Source organism: Melopsittacus undulatus, chromosome 16 (assembly GCF_012275295.1).
Source record: "Melopsittacus undulatus isolate bMelUnd1 chromosome 16, bMelUnd1.mat.Z, whole genome shotgun sequence".
NCBI classification, from domain to species: Eukaryota; Metazoa; Chordata; class Aves; order Psittaciformes; family Psittaculidae; genus Melopsittacus; species Melopsittacus undulatus.
Window position 1 is genome coordinate 5,660,025 of NC_047542.1, and position 19,259 is coordinate 5,679,283.

The following is a 19,259-nucleotide window of genomic DNA, read 5'->3' on the forward strand; positions in this document are numbered from 1 at the left end:
AAAAGAAACTTCCCACAAGGCCCAAGTGCTTCGTTTTTCCTAATAGTTTAATTCGAGTTTAATGATTTATTGCTCATCTGCGAGGATTAATATTGCATCCATTAAAAATCATTCATATACAAAATAAACCTCTCCCGGCCCCACGCTGCCAGCCCCAGGCTCCCCAGTGTGGGAATGGGGGGGGGAATGTGGGGCTGTGACCCCCCCAGTGCAGGGATCCCCTCCCAGGCCAAGGGGGAATGATCCCATCCGCTCCCTGCGGGAATGGAGCCTTGGGAGCAGGGGAATCCCAAGCCAAGGAGGAGAGGAGCCAAAGGAGAGGGTGATCAAAGCCATGAGCATCCCTCCCCTTCTGCCCCATGCACCCCACAGCTGCTCAGGGACCCAGGAGCCTCATGTGGACCACAGCATCTCCATTATCCATGTACCAGGAGCCGGGATCCTCCTTCCCTCCGTGCTCTTGGGCTGGGGGGAGCACAGAAGAGGGTAAAAGGAGCCAAGAGAACCTGCCTGGGACGAGCGGCAGGGGAAGGGAAACGTCCCCGGAGAGGATGAGGAAGGGGAGGAAGGAGGTGATGAGCGCGGCTGAAACGCACTGCGAGGGAGCAGAGGGCTCTGGGTACAGCAGAGGCACCCCACAATAAACCCCTTCAACCCAGCCCTGCTGCACTGCGAGACGGGGCCGCATCCCTGCTGCTTCCCCTCCTCCATCCTAAGGATCCAACAGGGAAAGAGGAAGGAAACCCAAAGCGCCCCATGGGGTTAACGCAGTTATGGTGCAGTGTGGCTGTAACCCAGCACCACAGACCGAGCAGGGATGAGGGTAACGCCGCTTGAGCATCGGGAGCAGCCCAGAGCCAGGCCCGGCTTGCGGAGCTGTTCCCCGGGTGGCCACCAGGGGCCGCTCGGCTCCCTTTAAGGCAATGGAGGAGGTTTGGGATCATCCAAAGGACGGGATCCAGAGGGGAAGGGAAGGACCACAGAAGGTGGCAGAGAACCCAGAAGCATCACTGCAGCAAAGGGGCAAGGAATGGGAAGAGCCTCCAAGCAGCACATCCCCCGATGGCTGCGGAGAGCAGGGATGGGAGCAGCCACAGGGCAAAACAGGGAGAGAAGGGAAGGAAAAGTGACCTTAAATCACTTGGGTCTATGTAAAACCGGTTCTTTTGTTGGGGAAAAGAAAGAAAAAGGAGAAAATAAACCCAAATAAAAAGGATCTTTAAAAATAATCTCTCTAACGTTGCCTTGTGTGCTCCTTCCTGTGTGCTCCATCAGTATCTAGGGGAGAGGAGAGGGGTGGTAAGGCCCTGGCTGCTGGGGAGCCAGGCACCCACAGAGCTCTGTGCCTGGCCACCTGCAGTACTACCTGTAGTAATTGGGTTTGAAGGGCCCGTTCTTGTTGAGTCCCAGGTACTTGGCCTGATCATCCGTCAGCTCCGTCAGGTGGGCATCAAAGGAAGGCAGATGCAAGCTGGCAACGTACTCATCTGGGCAAGGGGAGAAGGGGGAATCAGGGGGTGCACGGCCCCAGTGACACTGCTGGGGTGATGGATGGACCCCATGGACTCACTGTATGGCACCACACAGAGCACCATGGATTTACCCTCATGTAAGCCTATGGCCGGGCTGGATGTGCACCAAAAGGTGCATGGCAAATGTGGGAGCTGCAGGCTAAGGGATGCTGACCATGCTGCAGCATGGAGAACATCACCCAACCCATACATGATACAGCTGCAGGCTATGGGATGCTGACCATGCTGTGGGATGGAGAACATCACCCAAGCCATACATGAGCTCCCGATGCCCTCCTGCTCCTGAAGCCTCTCCCAGCCCAGGCTTGAGGTTCTCCCCCATCCAACACTGTCCACAGCAAGCCAAGGGCCCTCACTCACCCATCTTCTTGGGCAGCAGGTACACGTCCTGCTTGTACCGGCCCTCGGGAGCGTTGTAGAGCTCAATCAGAGCCAGTGCCTGCAGAGAGCACAGGGGATGGGTCAGGAACAGCCCCTCTGGGCAGCAGGGAGCAGGGTTTGGTGCTCCCAGGGAACAGCTCCAGCCTAAGAGCTCAGCTCAGGCTCCCCTCAGCTGAGGGAAGCTGTGCTGTAGGAATCCAGGAACCCAAAGACAAAGCAAAGCTGTGCTTTGAGGTCAGCTTAAACCTGGGCTAAGGGAGCTCTGCAGGGGCTTGAGGCCAGCAGGAGCCTGGCTCTTTCCATAGACTCACAGCATGGTTCGGGTTGGAAAGGAGCTTAAAGCTCCTCCCGTGATGATCTTAAACAGCTCTACAATCAATAGAGATGGACAAACAGAACCTGTATTCCAGCCCCAGTGCAGCAGCAGGGACAGGGCAGGATTGTGCCCCTGCACTGGGCACTGGGGAGGCTGCACCTGAATCCCGTGCTCAGCTCTGGGCCCCTCACTGCAAGAGAGACCTTGAGGGGCTGGATGGGGCCAGAGAAGGGAATGGAGCTGGAGCAGGGCCTGGAGCACAAGAGATGGGGAATGGCTGAGGGAGCTGTGGGGTTCAGATGGAGAAGAGAAGGCTCAGGGGGCACCTGATGGCTCCCTCCAAGTGCCTGCAGGAGGATGGAGCCAGGAGGGGCTGAGCTCTGCTCCCAAGGGATAGAACAAGGGATGGGACAAGAGGAAACGGCCTCAAGCTGCACCAGGGCAGGTTTAGATGGAGCTGAGGAACAATTCCTGCCCCACAGGGTGCTCAGGCATTGGAACAGGCTGCCCAGGGCAGGGCTGCAGGCACCGGCCCTGCAAGTGCTCACACAGCAGAGACGAGGCCTCAGTGCCATGGGTTAGGGGTGGCCTTGGCAGGGCTGGGAGTGGTTGGACTGGATGGGATTAAAGGGCTTTTCCAACCTGCCCAATGCAGTGATTTAGAAGCTCTCTCTTTAGAAGCTGTAACCAGAGCATCAAGTTCACACCATCACCAACTGCATCCCAGCCATGAGGCAGCAGCTCCGGTACCTCTGGCACTGGTGCCATCCCAAGCACACATCCAAGTGCATGTCCCCACCTTGTTCCAACCCCCCCCCATGGCAAGGCTCACACCAGGCCCCAGAGCACCCTCCAGCCCTCACCCTGCAGTACAGACCTGAGTGGTGGCCGTGATGGAGAGCACGAAGGTGGGCACCGTGGAGCAGCTCAGGTTCAGAAGCCGGCCCTAGGGGACAGCAGCAGTTTGCCAAGAGCTGACCTTGCCCCCAGGACCGAACCAAAGTAAGCCCCAGGACAGGATTTGTCCCTACCCCCTTCCCCAGCACAGGGATTCCAGCCCCACCTGCATGACCAGAGCCTTCAAGCCCTGCCCTAACCCTGAAGCTTTAAGGCAGGGACATTCTGTGGTCCTAAAGAAACCAGTCCCTCCTACTGCCACAGGAGCTCCAGTGGGAAGAGGAAACCCCCACCCATGGTGAAACCCTGGCAGAGCCAGCAGCAGATGGCACGTGGCTGATAGGGATGGCTCCAGGCTTGGAGAACAGAGCCGGATGGCACCTTTGGTACCCATGGTACTGGGTTCAATCCCTGTTACCAACTGGATGCCCTGGCGGGGCCCAAGGCACCGGCACAGCTCAGCACACCTCAGCCAGCAGCACCACACGCTTCCCATCGGGCCAGATGACATGATCCACTTGGGAACGGACCCGCTCCCAGGTGAGCTCCGGGGTCCGCAGGCTGGTCTGCAAGAGCAGGAGGAGAGGCTGGGCTCAGGCTGGGGGGGTCAGGGGGTGCAGGGGAGCTGGGGGCACACGCACCACATCGATCTCGGTGCTGGGGGGGGTCAGGGGGTGCAGGGGAGCTGGGGGCACACGCACCACATCGATCTCGGTGTTGGAATGGCCCATGTTGCACACAATGCAACTGTTCTTCATGCGGTCCAGGTGCTCCCTGGTCACCACGTTCTTGTTCCCTGCAGGCAGAGAGGGCACAGGTGAAGCCAAGGATGGGGAATATCAGCCCTTGGGTTTGCCCTTCCATGCACTCAGCCTGGGGCAGAGGAGAGACACACGGGGTCAGTGCTGATCTTTGGTGCCATGAATCACCCAAGAGAGCCCAGAACACCCTCGGGACACGTGGCTGTGGTGTCTGTCCCTGCTCCCAGGCTGTGGCCAAGGAGCAGACTGGGGTGGGATGGGAGGAGAAGCTCCATGACAATGATGTGGGCTCCATCCCCAGCTCCCCTGAAACACCCACTTGGGAATGTCCCCTCCAAGGCTCCCCCCCCATTCCCCATCCCTACCTGTGCAGGTGATGACAACATCCACCTGACGGATGACTTCACTCAGCTTCACCACCCGAAACCCGTCCATGCTGGCAGGAAAGGGGGAGAGGGACCATGAGGAGGAGGAGGAGGAGAAGCTGGATCCCTCCCTGCCCACACCACCAGGGATGCAGGGAATCCCAGAACGGGATGGAAGGGCCCTTAAAGCCACAGGCAGGGACACCTTCCATAGAGCAGCTGCTCCAAGCCCTGTGTCCAACCCAGCCTTGAGCACCCAGTGTCTGGTCTCTGGGATGGAGACACCTGGAGCATCTTACCAGGCCTGCAGGGCGCAGATGGGGTCGATCTCCGTGACATAGACGATGGCTCCCAGGGCCTTCAGAGCAGCACAACAGCCTTTGCCAACCTGTGGGGCAGAGCTTCAGTGTGGAGCAGCCCATAGCACACATCAGGTGCTGCCATCGCTGCCCTCTCCAGCTCCAGCGCATCCCAGAATGGGAAGAGCCCACCCTGACCCTGTGCCCGATGCCAGGGGCTCAGGGATGGATGTGGTCAGTGGCTCCTCTGCTCCCCTTCCGATGCCACCAGCATGGGCAGGAGGGTCCCAAACCATCTCAAAGCCTGTGCAGCCCCAGCACCATGGGAGCCCTCCTGCAAGAGCAGGTCCAAGCCAGGCTGAAGCAGCACAGAGCTCCCCACAAAGGGCTCCTGTGGCATCTCTCCACTGCTGGGGACACATCCTCCATCCCATGCTCAGCATGGGGAGAGCAGAGCTCCTGGACCAGCAAATCTCTCTCCTTCTCCTCACTCCCCAGCTAAGCTTCAGGCTGTCTCTCCACACCACATCCCCACACTAACACCAGTTCACCTGCCCACAACCCTGCTCAGCCCCATCTGCTGCCCAGCGAGGAACACCTCCAGAGACCCCCTCCCATCATCCAGCTCCAGGGCTATGGACCAGAGCCAGGCAGGGCAAACTGGGGCTGCAACCCCCATCCAGAGGGGGCACTGGTGAGGGTGGAAGCACTCCCTGGGTCTGAAGGCATCCGGTAGAAATGGGGTCAGGCCCTGGAGACTGCAGCTCCCAGCACAGCTCCTGCCTGGAGCCTCACAAACCAGCCCTGGGTGCAGCAGAGCTGGGCTCCAGTGGGGTCCAGAGAGATCAGTGAGTATATCCCTGATGGGAAGAGCACCTGCAGCTCCTGCCAGGCCCTGTGCAGCAGGGGATGCTGATGAACACCCCCAGACAGGGCACACATAGAGGAAAGGGGGCAGCTCTCCCAGGGCAGCCTCACTTGCAGGACCAGGATACAATTCCCCTCTGCTAGAGGGTTATTCCCAGTGAGCCTGTGTCCCAGGCTCAGGGACAGCCAGGCTGAATGCTGGACTCAGTCCAGAGGCAGCAGATGGGAGCACCCATGGGTACTTGGAATTCAAAGCCAGTGTTCCCAGGAAGTGTGGGGTTTGCAGCCCCATCCCCTGCAGGCAAAGGGGGAAAGGCAAAGCTTGTTCTCCAGGCTCCCAGCAGGGTCTGAGCATGGCAACTGCTTCCCAGGTTTGAGCTACCCCTATATCCAGGGCAAGAGGCCTCTGCAGAGGGAGGCAGGGGGCTGCTGAGCTGAGGGGGCTGACTCCAGGTCCCCATTGCTGCTTATGGAACTCACCTCCCCATAACCACAAACCACCACTTGCTTCCCTCCGAACATCACATCCGTGGTCCTCTTGAGGCTGGGGACAGAGAGAGCTGTGTTGGGATCAAGTGATGGCACCAGCCCCATCCCCACGTCCTGCATGCAGACAGCAGCACCCGAGGGCAGGAGGCAGAGCAGGGCTGAGCTCACCCGTCCAGGATGGACTCCCGGCAGCAGTACAGGTTATCAAACTTCTGCTTGGTGACGGAGTCATTGACGTTCATGGCAGGGACACACAGCTTGCCAGCCTTGGAGAGCTGGTAGAGCCTGCAAGAGGGCAGAGGCAGGGCAGGGCAGGCAGCAGCAGGGCCAGCAGCCCCCTCCATCCATGTGATGCTTCCTACCTGTGCACACCGGTCACACTCTCCTCCACGATCCCTCGGATCTTCTTGAAGACACTGGGGTACTTCTTATAAACCCAATGGGTCAGGTCCCCACCATCATCCAGGATCTAGAGGAGAACATGGAGCACTCAGGCCTCCCGCTGGGAACCCTTCCTGGAGCCAGGGCAGGGAGCAAGGGATGGGGAACACCTTCAGGAGGGCTGGTGGGGCAGTGAAGTGGGGCCAGGACTCCTGCCTTCCCTTGGCAAAGTACAAGCTCCAAAGCACAGAGGATTTCTTCCCCCCCATGAGGAGCTGATGGATCCTAACCAGGTTTTGTGCCTCTGCTACTGCTCTGCAGCCTGGAAACAGGCCCATAGGCAGCACTAACTGAGAGCAGAGGGATGCCACAATGTGCATGCCCTGAAAGCAAAGGCTGCAGGAGCTGTCACAGCCCACTGACATGCGCTGCTGCACCATTAGTGACCATGGCCCATGCTCTGAGGTGTCATCTCCCCCTCTTTTGGGGAGGAGCAGTTGGGGCAGCTCCCATAGGGCAAAGCCCAGGGGGAAAGAAGCCCTGTGGTTTCTCAGCTCTTCTTCCACACTGCAGGGCTGTGGGACATGACCTCTGCAGCTGGTGGGACCCAGGACATCACCTCTGCAGCTGGTGGGACCCAGGACATCACCTCTGCAGCTGATGGGACGCAGAACATCACCCCTGCAGCTGGTGGGACCCAGGACATCACCTCTGCAGCTGATGGGACCCAGGACATCACCTCTGCAGCTGGTGGGACCCAGAACATCACCTCTGCAGCTGGTGGGACCCAGAACATCACATCTGCAGCTCCTGCAGCCCCAGCCTAGCTCTGGCTGCCATTCTCCAGGATCCCTGCTCTGATGGGGCTCAGGAACAGCCCCAGCAAGGGAAGGGTGAGGAGCCCCCAGTGACCACTCCACAGAGGGAGAGGAAGGGCTGGGAGGAGGCTCATTACCATGTTGGCCTGCCAGCCATCTATGTTAACACAGCGGTCAATGCACCACCAGAAGTCATCCTCCGACTCCCCCTTCCAGGCAAACACAGCAACACCTAGAAGAAGAGGAGCATCTTTGGCACCAGCCCAGTCTCCTGCTTGGCCACACTCAGGAAAGCCCCACATGACAGAGCCAAGGGGCTCACACCACAGCCCCCACCAGCCTCAGACCTGTTCCACCTCCCCTGAAGGGTCCTGGGGCCAGAGCAGCCCTCAGAGCACTCACCAGCCTCTGCCAAGGCAGCTGCCACTTCGTTCTGGGTGGAATAGATGTTACAGGCAGCCCAGCGGCACTGAGCTCCCAGCGCACACAGCGTCTCGATCAGCACCTGCAGGACAGGGGGGAGCAGCAGGCCTGAGGCAGCAGCGATGGGCACAGCAGCCCAGGAGGAGCCCTGGGATGGGATGAAGGCAGTGAGCATCACCCTGCTCTCACCGCGGTCTGTGCCGTGATGTGGGTGCAGCCGACGATCTTAGCTCCAGCCAAAGGCTTCTCTCCTTGCGCTCGTTTCCTGAGGGAGATGAGAGCAGACATGTCTGCAAGAGGGAGAGAGGGGTTACTGCAGGCCTGCTCCACACCGGCTCCTGCTGCCGGCTCCATCCGCCCCATGGCTCTGGCTCCAGGTAAAGCTCCTCACTGCTGGCCTGGCCGGGCTGCCCAGAACGGGACCAGAGCATCAGGGTCATTTGTCACTTGGCCATGTAATGAGAGAGCTCTGGCACAGGCAGTGCCAAGGGCAGGCAGCAGCCCTGCAGCAGAGCAGCACCGAGGAGATGCACCTGAAGAGGATGAGAACAGCTCTGGGACATGGAATGGTTTGGGTTGGAAGGGACCTTAAAGCTCCTCCAGCTCCAACCCCTGCCACGGGCAGGGACCCCTTCCACTGGAGCGCTAGCTGCTCCAAGCCCCTATGTCCAACCTGGCCTTGAGCACTGCCAGGGATGGGGCAGCCACAGCTTCTCTGGGCACCCTGTGCCAGCGCCTCAGCACCCTCACAGGGAACAGCTTCTGCCTCAGAGCTCAGCTCAGTCTCCCCTCTCTTGGGCAGGTTCAAGCCATTCCCCTTGGCCTGTCCCTACATCCCTTGTCCCAAGCCCCTCTCCAGCTTTCCTGCAGCCCCTTTAGGCACTGGAGCTGCTCTCAGGTCTCCCCTTCAGGAGCCTTCTCCTCTCAGAAGAGCTGCTCTGCTTGTGCTTGGGTTATCTCCCCCTTCTATGGCTTTGGCAGCCAAGAGCAAAGTTACCCAATCACCCACTGGGGATGGGAACTCAGCCTCCCACAGGTCCCAGGGGAAGGGGCCAGTTCTCTTGGTGTTGCAAGATCCTTGCCCCTTGAGGTTCCTATTCAAAGCCACCAGAACACTAAAGCCAGCACGAGCTGGCTCATGCATGGCTCGTGCTGTCCCATCCAGCTCTTCCCTCGTGTCTGCTGCCGTCGGGAGCAGGGGAAGGAAAGGCTGATGCTGCAGCAGCAGGAATGGGAATGGCTCTGGCTCAGCACCCAAACCTCCTGCTCTGCTCGTACCTTGCTCAGCAATCTCGATCTCCCGGCGCCCGAACTCTGCCTGTTTGATGTTCTTGACACAGAAGTTGCTGCTGCCCTTGGAGTTGCTTTGCTGCTTCTCCCGAGGGGACACTTCATCATCAGAGCTGTCTGTGTAGGAGGCAGCTGAAGGCAGAGGGGAACAGGGTTACCTGGAGCTGGGGACCCCATTCTGACCCCACAGCTTCCTACTGCTTCAATCCCAGCTCACCCACTTGTGGTTCAAACCATGCAGCTCCCAAGGGAAGCAAACGTCCAGCAGGGATTGTGCACTCTAAAACACCCCAGAGGTAATGGGGTTATCCAAGAACCATGGAATGCTTTGGGTTCGGAGCAACCCTAAAGCTCCTCCAAACCAACCTTCCACTAGAGCAGGTTGCTCCATCCTTGTAATCACCAGGTTCCCCATGTCCGAGCTTCAGGAACCCCCCTCCATCATCCCCTCCCCATCCCAGTACAACCCACCAGCACAGAGCATCCTGACACGGTGGGAGCAGCACCACCACTGGATGTGGGAGAGGACTGACACAGACCCAGAGCCTGGCACCTACCGGAGCTGTAGCTGTCAGTGGAGGACTGGGAGATGGAGCGGGACAGGGAGCGTCGGCCTGTCTTGGTTGGGAACTTGGTGAACTCCTGCATGTCATCTGCAAACTGGATTTGCTGAGGGGCAGAGGAAGAGGAGGGCTCAATGGGCACATGCTCCTTGTGGTGCATCCTCTTCCCAAGCTACATGGACCTCTGGGTCCCTCTAACCCACCCTCCCTGCTGCAGCCATGGGAATGAGCATCCCCAAAGCATCGTGGAGCAGATCCATGGATCCCGATGCCACAGCTCCCTCTGCCCCATCATTTGTCACAACAGGGAAGGCACATTCCACACCTGAGGATGATGAGAGCACCCAGCAGAGCTTCCAGCACCCCTGGAGCCCACCCCTGCCTCCCTGGGGCTCCCCATGGAAGTGGGACACAGGCAGAGCCCCTGTCCCACCGGATCCCGATGGATTCCAGCAGGACATTGGGCTGTTCCCAGCCCCGGGAGCATCCCACAGGTTAAAAACACGCCGGAGCCTTCCAAAATGGACACTGAGAGCAGGGAGGGGAGAGAAACTGGGCAAGAGAGAACATTCCAAGCAGCAGCAGTTGGCTCTGTGCTGCTTTCAGGCTCCTCTGCATTACAGATGCTGCCATTGCAAGAGAAGCCCCAAACCAGCCCCCCCCTATCCCTTCCTCCCTCAGCCAGAGGTGACTCAAGGCTCTGGTACCCACCACCAGCACATCAGATCCCAGTGCACCTAACCCTAACCCTAACCAGCCCCAAAGGGCCCAGCTGCTGCCTCAAGCCCTGTGTGCAGCCAGCAGAGCCTCAGGGCTGCTCCTGCACGAAGAGGATGCTGGAGATCTGAGCACAGCAGAGAGGCAGGAGCACCTCTAGGAAGGCAGAACCAAGGAGCACTCATTCCAACACAGCATTCCCAACCCTTTGCACCCACCCCTTCCCCTGGCAGCCCATCAAAGCAGAGGGCACCACAAACACACCCCATAAAGCAGCTGCTGGCATGAACCCAGCCCCAAGCATCAGCTGAGGAACTGGCTCCATCCCAGGGCAAGGTTTCCAGGGAAGGGCTGAATCCAACAGCTGACCCAGGTTTCTGTCCTGGCTCACAGCATCTATCCGGATGGCCCCATGGAGCAAAGCTGCTGTGGGATGTGGGATGTGATGGGGAGGCTGGGAACGGAGAGCTCCTGCATCCACACCATGAAGACAACCAGGACAGAGCAGACACCATCATCCCCTCCGGGGGGTATCCATGAGCCAGCTCCAAAGCTCCACTTTTAGGAGAAACAGCAGTTCCAGGAATTGGGAATTCAAATCCGAGGAGGGGGGGGGGGGGGAGATAAAAATCACTGCTAAAGCATCCAAGTGCTGAATTAACCACAGTAATCCCCAGTGTGGCTTTAGCAGAGCTCAGCTGAACTGCAGAGCTTAGCACAATCTGCCCTCTCTGAAGTCACCATCACCCACTGCAGCCCGGTCCCAAATCCAATGAATCCTTCACCCACTGAGGCCCTGTGAGGCTGGGGATGAGCAGAGCATCCGCAAGGAGCCGAGAGGAAGAGGAGGGAGGATGCGGGTGAGGAAGGGCCGTGCTCCCATCCACGTGCTGGGCTCCGGAGCTGCGGCAAGGGAGAAAATCCGCTGGGATTAGGGGGATTTCAGCTTGTCACAGGCATCAAGGAACGGGATCCCCAGCTGCAGTGAGGGGTAATGGGGATGGGGACCGAGCACATCCCAGCTCTATCCTGCTGGAAGCAGCTTTTCCAAGCGGGTGGAGCACGAGGAGAGGAGAGCAAGGACAATATTGTCCCATATTCCTGAGCAAGGAGGCAGGGGAAGGCAGCAGCCAGGGCTGGGAGGTGAGCCAGCATCAGCATCCCAGTCCAGGCGGAGATGGGACTGGGACCTGGGTCAAACAAACAGCTCCTTGCCTGGGACAGAACGGGTTTTTGGGAGACATCCTGTAGGAAAACACCCGGATCCGACATCTCCTGCCAAGGTCTCCCACAGCAACACTGCTCCCTGCCCACTCCCACCGCAGCGGCCAAGCCTAAGGACATTGTCTCCCCTTGCGAAAGCTGGTGTGTCCGGACCCATTCCCATGCGGATACATTTCCCAACAGTGGGGCTCAACCCACCCTTCCCAGCGCTGGGTCCGGGTGGGCAGGAGGGAAGGGAGCATCATCCTTGCTGATACAGCCCCATATCCCAGGGAAGGGGTGCAGTGAGGACACTCAGACCTATATCACCCATCTTGCTTGGCTGCACTGCCTGCTGCATCCCAAACCCACCTGAAAGCTGGGCAGCCCCTAGTCTATAGGGTACCTCAAACCCCTTCCTGATGACCATTTGCCATTAGGGATAGCATTGGAAGGGACCTCAAATGGGATTTTGAGTGCCCAGCTGTTAAACAGTAACAGGGAATAACGAGTGCCTCGGGAACACCTTGAGGCCAAAGGTGTCCTGCCTCCAGCAGATAAGGAATCTCGTCCTTGGACTGCAGGAATGGAGGCAAAGCTCACTCCTATAACACACAGAGGCCTCTCCTTCACTGAGGGACCAGCACCAGTCCAGCCCCTGGGATTACCTGCGATCCTTAATGGTGGTGAACTACCACCGTGTGTCCCAGGATAACCCCATGAGGTCTGCACGGGCAAACATCCCACCTGCAAACCAGCCTGTTTAAAGCCATCCCAGACTTCCCACCTCCAGATTCCTGGGAATGGGATAATGAGCATTAACCGGAGTCACCTCACTGGGAGCACTGCATGGGCAGGACTGGGATTACATCATGGGCAGTGCTGGAAGCCCATGGAATGCTGTGGTGCTGCAAGTGATGGGAAGCAGCCTCCAGGAGCATGGATCTGAGCTCCCTTAGGAAGCTGCTCCACAACCACAGCTCTCCAAGAGGCCTCCATCCCCATGCTTCCAGCTCTAAGGGAAGATGCCCGGCAGGATCAGTGCCTGAACAGGAGCAGGCTGCCTGCAACACTGCCCTGCAATGGGAAAACTGGAATGAAATCCTCCCCATGCCCCTGCTTCCCATAGACCCCTCGTGATGCTATCCCCAGTCACCCGGAGCTGCCCATTCCTCATTCCCCAGCACCCTGCAGGCCTGGAGAACACCTGGAATTTGGTGTGTGTGCTGAAAGGCAAGGCAGGAGAGAACCCTGGGCCCCAGGGTTCAGCTCAGTTCAGCCCCTTTGTTTCCAAGGGAGCAGGAGGGTTGAGAAGGGACATCCCTGTGGGAATGCTGAGCTCGGAGGGTGCTTGGTTAATGCAGGCAGATGTGGGGCTGTGATGCCCACGAGGGGCTCACCAGGGGACGGCCCCACTGTGCTCCCCCCAGATTGGACATGAGCATCCCATGGTGCAGGAGAGGCACAGGCTGAGCCTCAGCCCAGGCCAGGCAGGATGGAACCAACCCATGCGTTCCAGCAGGGCAGAGCCCAAGGAGCCTCCTTCCCAGGCTGCTCCCTGTGCCCACACCTTGCAGATAAAGCAGGTTCCTACACCCCCCCAGGCAGCTCCCTCGGCCAGAGCACTCCAGGTCCAGAGCAGGCAGCCAAGGGGAAGCTGGCCCCAGCTCCCAGTTCAGCCCAGTCACAATGGTGCCTCTGGGACGAGCTGGAACATCGTGTCCTCGGCCACCTCCTGCTTTTGGCTGGCACCGACCTGAAGCAAACAGATTCTGCAGCAGCAATAAGGCTGTTACCAAGGCCACCGTATTGATCCCGAAGGGTAATTAAAATGCACAGTTCAAGCAGCTCAATGTGACACGGGGCACTCGGGGCAGCCTCCCCAGGGCATGAATAGCCCCAGGGTCTGCATCCTGCTTTCCCATGGGCTCAGCAACACAAGCTGCTCTGCATTGGTCACCCCAATGCTCCTGCAGCAGCTCCAGCCCCACAGAGCAAGAGAAGGCTCCTGAAGGGGAGAGCTGAGAGCAGCTCCAGTGCCTAAAGGGGCTGCAGGAAAGCTGGAGAGGGGCTTGGGACAAGGGATGTAGGGACAGGCCAAGGGGAATGGCTTGAACCTGCCCAAGAGAGGGGAGACTGAGCTGAGCTCTGAGGCAGAAGCTGTTCCCTGGGAGGGTGCTGAGGCGCTGGCACAGGGTGCCCAGAGAAGCTGTGGCTGCCCCATCCCTGGCAGTGCTCAAGGCCAGGTTGGACACAGGGGCTTGGAGCAGCTGCTCCAGTGGAAGGGGTCCCTGCCCGTGGCAGGGGTTGGAGCTGGAGGAGCTTTAAGGTCCCTTCCAACCCAAAGCACTCGGATGCTGTGACAGATCCAAGCCATGCTCCTGCTGGGGACTGGAGCTGTGGGCTCTGCAGAAGCATTCCCACAAGGTGCTTTGCTCCCTGGAGCCAGCAGGGACCCTGGGACCATCACCTTCAATGTCAGCACCATCTGGTGAGTGAAGGTGAGCCAGAGGCCCCAGATAAGCAGCCCTGAGCAAAGGGCTCAGCACCAACCCCCTGAAAACGTCACCAGCAGGAAGCTCTTGATGACAAAAGACACAACCAGGCCCCAAACCCCTTCCCCTGCTCTAACACCAGGGCCAGAGGCACTCACCTGCTCCTCAGAGGAGCAGCATGGGCAGGATCCTCACCTGCAAAGCCCTGCAGCTGTTCATCCAGTAGGATCAGCTCCAACCTCACCTTAATAGCTGCTTTCCAGAGCAGTTATCCCGAGCCCAAGCAGGGAACACAGTGGGAAAGCAGGGGGAAACCAATGCAGGTCCCAAAGGAAGCACTGAGCAAGAGGAGCTGCAAACCCTGGTGCTGCCCATGCTGCAGACCCATGGACAGGAGGCAGCAGCCAGCACAGGGGCTGCTCAGATGGGTGCCCCCCCAAACCATCATAGGATGCCCGGAGCTGCTCCTGGAGCTCCCATCTCCTCTCCCAGGTGGAAGCTCAGCCTACCTCCCAGGGCTGCAGGAGGGGGGATGGAGAAGCCAAAGCCACACAGGTGATGATGATGATGATGACTTGAGGCTGTCAGAGCCCAAAGCCTCCTTCCTCCTGCTCCCAGTTCAGCAGCTTAATGAAGCATCTTCTGGCCTTGCAGCAGCGCTGGGTGCCAAGGACAACCCCCTCTGGACAGCCATGAGATGCTCCAGAACACCACAGCAATGGGATGGACCCCAAAGTGACTTATAACACAGCCCTGCCTGCTCTCCCCATGGGGCAGGGCATGCCCAGCTCAGCCTGGCACCATGTAACCACAACGTGTTCACTGCTTAGGGTTTCCTGCACCCCAGGAAGGCCAGACTCATCCCAGGCAGTCCCTATGGAGCGGGATGAGCCATTCAACTCATCCCAGCCTGGGCTGCTCATCATGAGAAGGGAAAACCCCAGTGGGAGGAGAGGGGGAAAGCAAAGGAGCAGAGGATTTGGGCAAGGAAGCAAGGACAGTTGAGTTAAAGGAGCAGGGGAGCAGGGGTTGGTGCCACTGCCCTGGGCAAGCACAGAGGAAGAGGATTTATGGGCGCAGGGATGAGCTGGAAGAGAGAGGAAACCCAAGGACAGGGTGAACCCTGCAGAGCTGCAGGGACCAGACAGGACTTGGGATTGAGGAGCACAGGGCAGAAAGCCGGGAAGAGGGAACAGGGCAGGGAAGCAGTGGGATGCAGCAAGGACACTGCTCCGGCTGCAGGGGAGCAGCTCTGCAGGCAGCAGCAGTGATGCTCTGAAGGCATCCAGCCCCCCCATCTCCTGCCACCCCCATGCCAACAGCCTGCAGAGCTGCAGCACTGTGTGTGCATCAGCATTCCCTGCCATGCATCCCAGTGGGATCCCATGGAGCATCCGCAGGGACACGGCACCAACACAACCCCCCAGTGGGCTCCCTGGGGCACGGAGGTGCTGAGCAGCTCAGCACCCGAACAGCAAAGTGCAGGCTCGAGCCCATGTCTCGCCCCAGGCAGGCTGCATGAGTAAGCAGATCTGTGTGCAGAGCATCTGTCTGTCTGTCTGTCTGTCTGCCAGCACCCAGGAGCCCACCCAGCACCACACAGGGGCACAGGGGAGCGGGTGGAGTGGGACAGGGGCAGCACCGGCCTCAGGTCCTTCCCAGCTCCCAGTTTACAGCTCCAGCACTGACACGGGTTGGGAGAGCAGCTGCTGTCAAGGGCACCCGGTCTCCAAGGAGGCTGAAGGATCCCACAGGCACATGAGGAGCTGGAAGAGCACAACCTGCCCCTGAGCTCCCCATCATCCCCACTGCCCTGTTCCCTTAACCCCAGCACCCACTGGAGGAAGGGGAGCTCAGCATCACTCAGCCTCTGCCCTTACCCCACTCCCTTCCAAAGAACCCCCCTGCCTGGAGCTTGAGCGGAGCCAGGGAACCCTGGCTCCTGAGGGAGAATCCATCCCATTCCTGCAGACAGGCTCCGGCTCCATCCATCCCAACTGCAGCAGCTCCTGCTCAGCCCCAGAGCTGATCCCACTTCACCCCTTACCTCCTCTGCCTCACTTCCACCTCCCCAGGTCCTTCACAAGAGAGGATCCAAAGATGTCAGCAACCCCTTGGGATGGCTCCGGCTGCTCCCGATGCACCAACCTAACTCCAGCTACATCCAGGATGCTCCTTGAGCTCCGAGCTGGGCACAGGTCACACTGGCACTTTCCCCAAGCACCAGCATGAATGAGGGCTCCTCTTTGGAAAGCAGCAGTCCCATAGAGGAGATGGAGCCTGCCCTGAGCTTGGCCACATTCCCACCTTCCCCGTCTCCAAATGCAAACTGCATCAGCAAAGTTCAAGGAGCTGCTGCTGCCACCTTGATGCTGCAAACCCATCTCTCTCAGCCATCTCTGAGCATGCTGAGAGCACAAAAGTCACTTTGACTTGCATCAAAACCAGAGTTTTAATGGTTTAATAGGATCCTGCTTTGAAGGGATGGGAGCTGGGGGCACTCAACACCTCTCAGGAGGGGAATTCTCCCTTCCTCCTCCTTTCAGCCCCTGCCATTACCCAGCCTATTCACAGGACCAGGGCCCAGAAGCACTTTGTCCTTGACCTCAGCCACATCCCAGCTCCGCAGCATCCCTGTGCTGCTGGTGCTGCTCTGACAGCCTCAAGCTCCTGTGGTGTTGGGGCACCAGGAAAGGCTGCGGAGCCTGAGGCTCCTCATGTGTGCGACCAGCCTGGGCTTACAGCACCAGATTCAAGGTGTTGAAGCCTCCAGGAACCCCAAATCCACGAGGAAACTTTGCCTCCCATGGTGCTGGATTGATTCCCACCTGGAAACACATCCCGTTGGGTTTAGGATTTAAGGGACTCCAGGTGGGAAGTTTGTGCTCCCGTCTCAGCTCAGGCTGCAGCCTGGGAGCTCTGGGGAAGATGCCGAAGGAGAAGGTAAAGCAGGCCCCGAGTATGACCTGGATGAGGCAGATCCCAGCCACATTCCTCTGCTCCTTCCTCCAGGCTATGTCCAGAGCCCGGATAAACAGGGAGAGTGCCCAGCTCCTGTGAGCCTGGGCCAGGGGAGATGCCCCCAGCGCAGCCATGGGGGGCAGAGGCTCCCCCAAAAGGGAACGTTCCCATTCCCTTTGCTCCCTGCACGCGATGTGCAGCACTGGGAGCACAAACCCAGCTCAGCACCAGCACCAGGAGCAGCACCAGCACCAAGCAGGTCCACACCAAGCCAGGAGCACTCACCCACGTTGCTGGGGGTCCCGCACCCTGCCACAGCCACTGCTCCCCCATTGCACCCCATAGGGTTACACAAGCACCATGGGGCACAGCATCTTTGATGGGAGCTCTTCAAGGCTGAAAGGTGCAGAGGTGACTCAGGAGAGCTCATCCCCAAGCCCAAAGGGGCTCCCATCAGCATCTCCCATAGATCCCAACGAGGGCTCCCAGCTGCTGCCCTCAGCCCCCACAGCATCACCTCAGCTCCCTGCTGCCCTATTTAACAGGGGCCCCTCTGAACCGGGACCGGGCATGGATCCCATCCGGTCCTATCGTGCCGGTCCCCCCCCCAAACCGGACCCCCCCATCCCCACGGCGCTGCCCCCGCCGGTAACGGTGCCGGTACCTTCTTGGGGGCCTTGGTGACGGTGGCCATGAAGGAATACTTCTCGGCGTCCTCCACCTCCTTGGCCTGCTTCACCTCCTCGCCGCCGGCCGGCTCCAGCACCGACATCCTGAGGCGAGGGAGGCGGCCGCGGCCGCCCGCGGTACCGGGCGAAGAGGGGCACGGCGGAGGGCTCCGGATCGGTCCGGTTCGGTTCTGTCCGGTTCGGATCGATCCGGTTCTGTTCGGATCGGTTCGGACTGGATCAATCCGGTTGGCTCCGGTTGGCTCCGGTACCCGGTGCGGACTGCGGCCGCCGCCGCCGCCGCTCTCGGTTCTCAGGGGCGTGACGCCGTGACGTCAGCGCGCCCCTACGTCAGCACGCACCCGCCGGGCAAGTGAGGCCACACGGCGGCGATGGGAGATGAGAGCGAGGAGCTGTGGCGCCCCCTGGCGGTGGAGGACGCGGGGAGAGGGGGGGGGGGGGGGGAGGAGGAGGAGGAAAAGCAGGGAATAAATCAAATCGTAAAGCGAAAGGAGGATTTCTAGGAAAATCAGGGGAAAGGAATTCCGAGGAAAGAAAGTAAAACTGTGGAAAAAATAATGCAGGGAAAAAATAAATCCTGGGGAAAAAAATACAGTAAAAATTCCAGGAAATGGAGAAATCAACAGGAAAAATCAGCTCAGGGGGATGGAGGCAGGAGCTGAGCCCCAGGAATCCCCCAGCCCCGGCTGCCTTCATCCCCTCCCCGTCAGCAGCCTCAGCATCACCGGGGTCCCCACCGTGGGGTCTGCACCAGCCCCTCCGGCTGAGGCAGGGACCCCAGCCCAGCCCCGTGGGAGGCTGCACCCAGCAGGGACCCCCAAAGAACGGGCACAGCTCCACCAGCATGAGGGTGTGCAGGCAGGGAGCAGGCAGGGAGCAGGCAGGGAGCAGGTAGGGAGCAGGCAGGGAGCAGGTAGGGAGCAGGTAGGGAGCAGGCAGGGAGCAGGTAGGGAGCAGGTAGAGAGCAGGCAGGGAGCAGGCAGGGAGCAGGTAGGGAGCAGGCAGGGAGCAGGCAGGGAGCAGGTAGGAAGCAGGCAGGGAGCAGGCAGGGAGCAGGTAGGAAGCAGGCAGGGAGCAGGCAGGGAGCAGGCAGGGAGCAGGTAGGAAGCAGGCAGGGAGCAGGCAGGGAGCAGGTAGGAAGCAGGCAGGGAGCAGGTAGGGTGCAGGTAGGAAGCAGGCAGGGAACAGGTAGGGAGCAGGTAGAGAGCAGGCAGGGAGCAGGTAGGGAGCAGGCAGGGAGCAGGTAGGGAGCAGGTAGGGAGCAGGCAGGGAGCAGGTAGGGTGCAGGTAGGGAGCAGGTAGGGAGCAGGCAGGGAGCAGGCAGGGAGCAGGTAGGGAGCAGGTAGGGAGCAGGCAGGGAGCAGGTAGGGTGCAGGTAGGAAGCAGGCAGGGAGCAGGCAGAGCTCCTGACACCAATGGGTGTCCGTCTGTCCAGCCCATGTATCTGTCCCCACTGACATGTCTCCATCTGTCTCCTCTGAGCATCACCCCCATGTCCCAAATGGGCTTTGGGATGAGCTTGTGTCCCTGTGCAGGACAGGCAGGAAGGCAGCAGCCCTGCCCGCAGGGCGCCCTGACCCCAAACCCCTATAGGACCAGCACGGGATGTCCGGCTCCTGCTTGTCCTTTGCTTTCCCAGTGGAATTCCCTTCAAATCCAAGCTGGGAACACATCAGCATTTGGGTTAAACCCCCGGGGGGGGGGCACAGATAACGGGTTTTAACCAAAACCACTGAGTCTGGCCGCAAAACAGCCTCTGGCCACCAACCTCCTCCAGCCAAACCCTGTCCGGGACTCGCTGTGCCCCATGAA

General features: G+C 59.6%; 1 protein-coding gene across 2 annotated transcripts; it reads right to left on the reverse strand.

Annotated features, from left to right (window-relative positions):
• Positions 1-29: 29 nt before the first annotated feature.
• Positions 30-17,757, reverse strand: AHCYL1 (adenosylhomocysteinase like 1). Of its 2 annotated transcripts, XM_034069846.1 has the most exons (17): positions 17,423-17,757; positions 9,377-9,488; positions 8,808-8,951; positions 7,719-7,819; positions 7,509-7,611; positions 7,244-7,338; positions 6,270-6,376; positions 6,076-6,192; positions 5,899-5,962; positions 4,552-4,640; positions 4,253-4,323; positions 3,828-3,922; positions 3,594-3,692; positions 3,107-3,175; positions 1,893-1,971; positions 1,367-1,487; positions 30-1,278 (listed from the first exon to the last, which is right to left on the reverse strand). In XM_034069846.1, exons 1-17 carry the CDS (start codon positions 17,528-17,530, stop codon positions 1,272-1,274), a joined length of 1,581 nt encoding a protein of 526 aa, XP_033925737.1. In that variant the 5' UTR covers positions 17,531-17,757; the 3' UTR covers positions 30-1,271. The 2 variants fall into 2 exon arrangements, with proteins under 2 accessions (XP_033925737.1, XP_033925738.1); XM_034069847.1 differs by lacking the exon at positions 30-1,278 and having other exon boundaries at positions 1,363-1,487.
• Between the last annotated feature and the right edge of the window lie 1,502 nt (positions 17,758-19,259).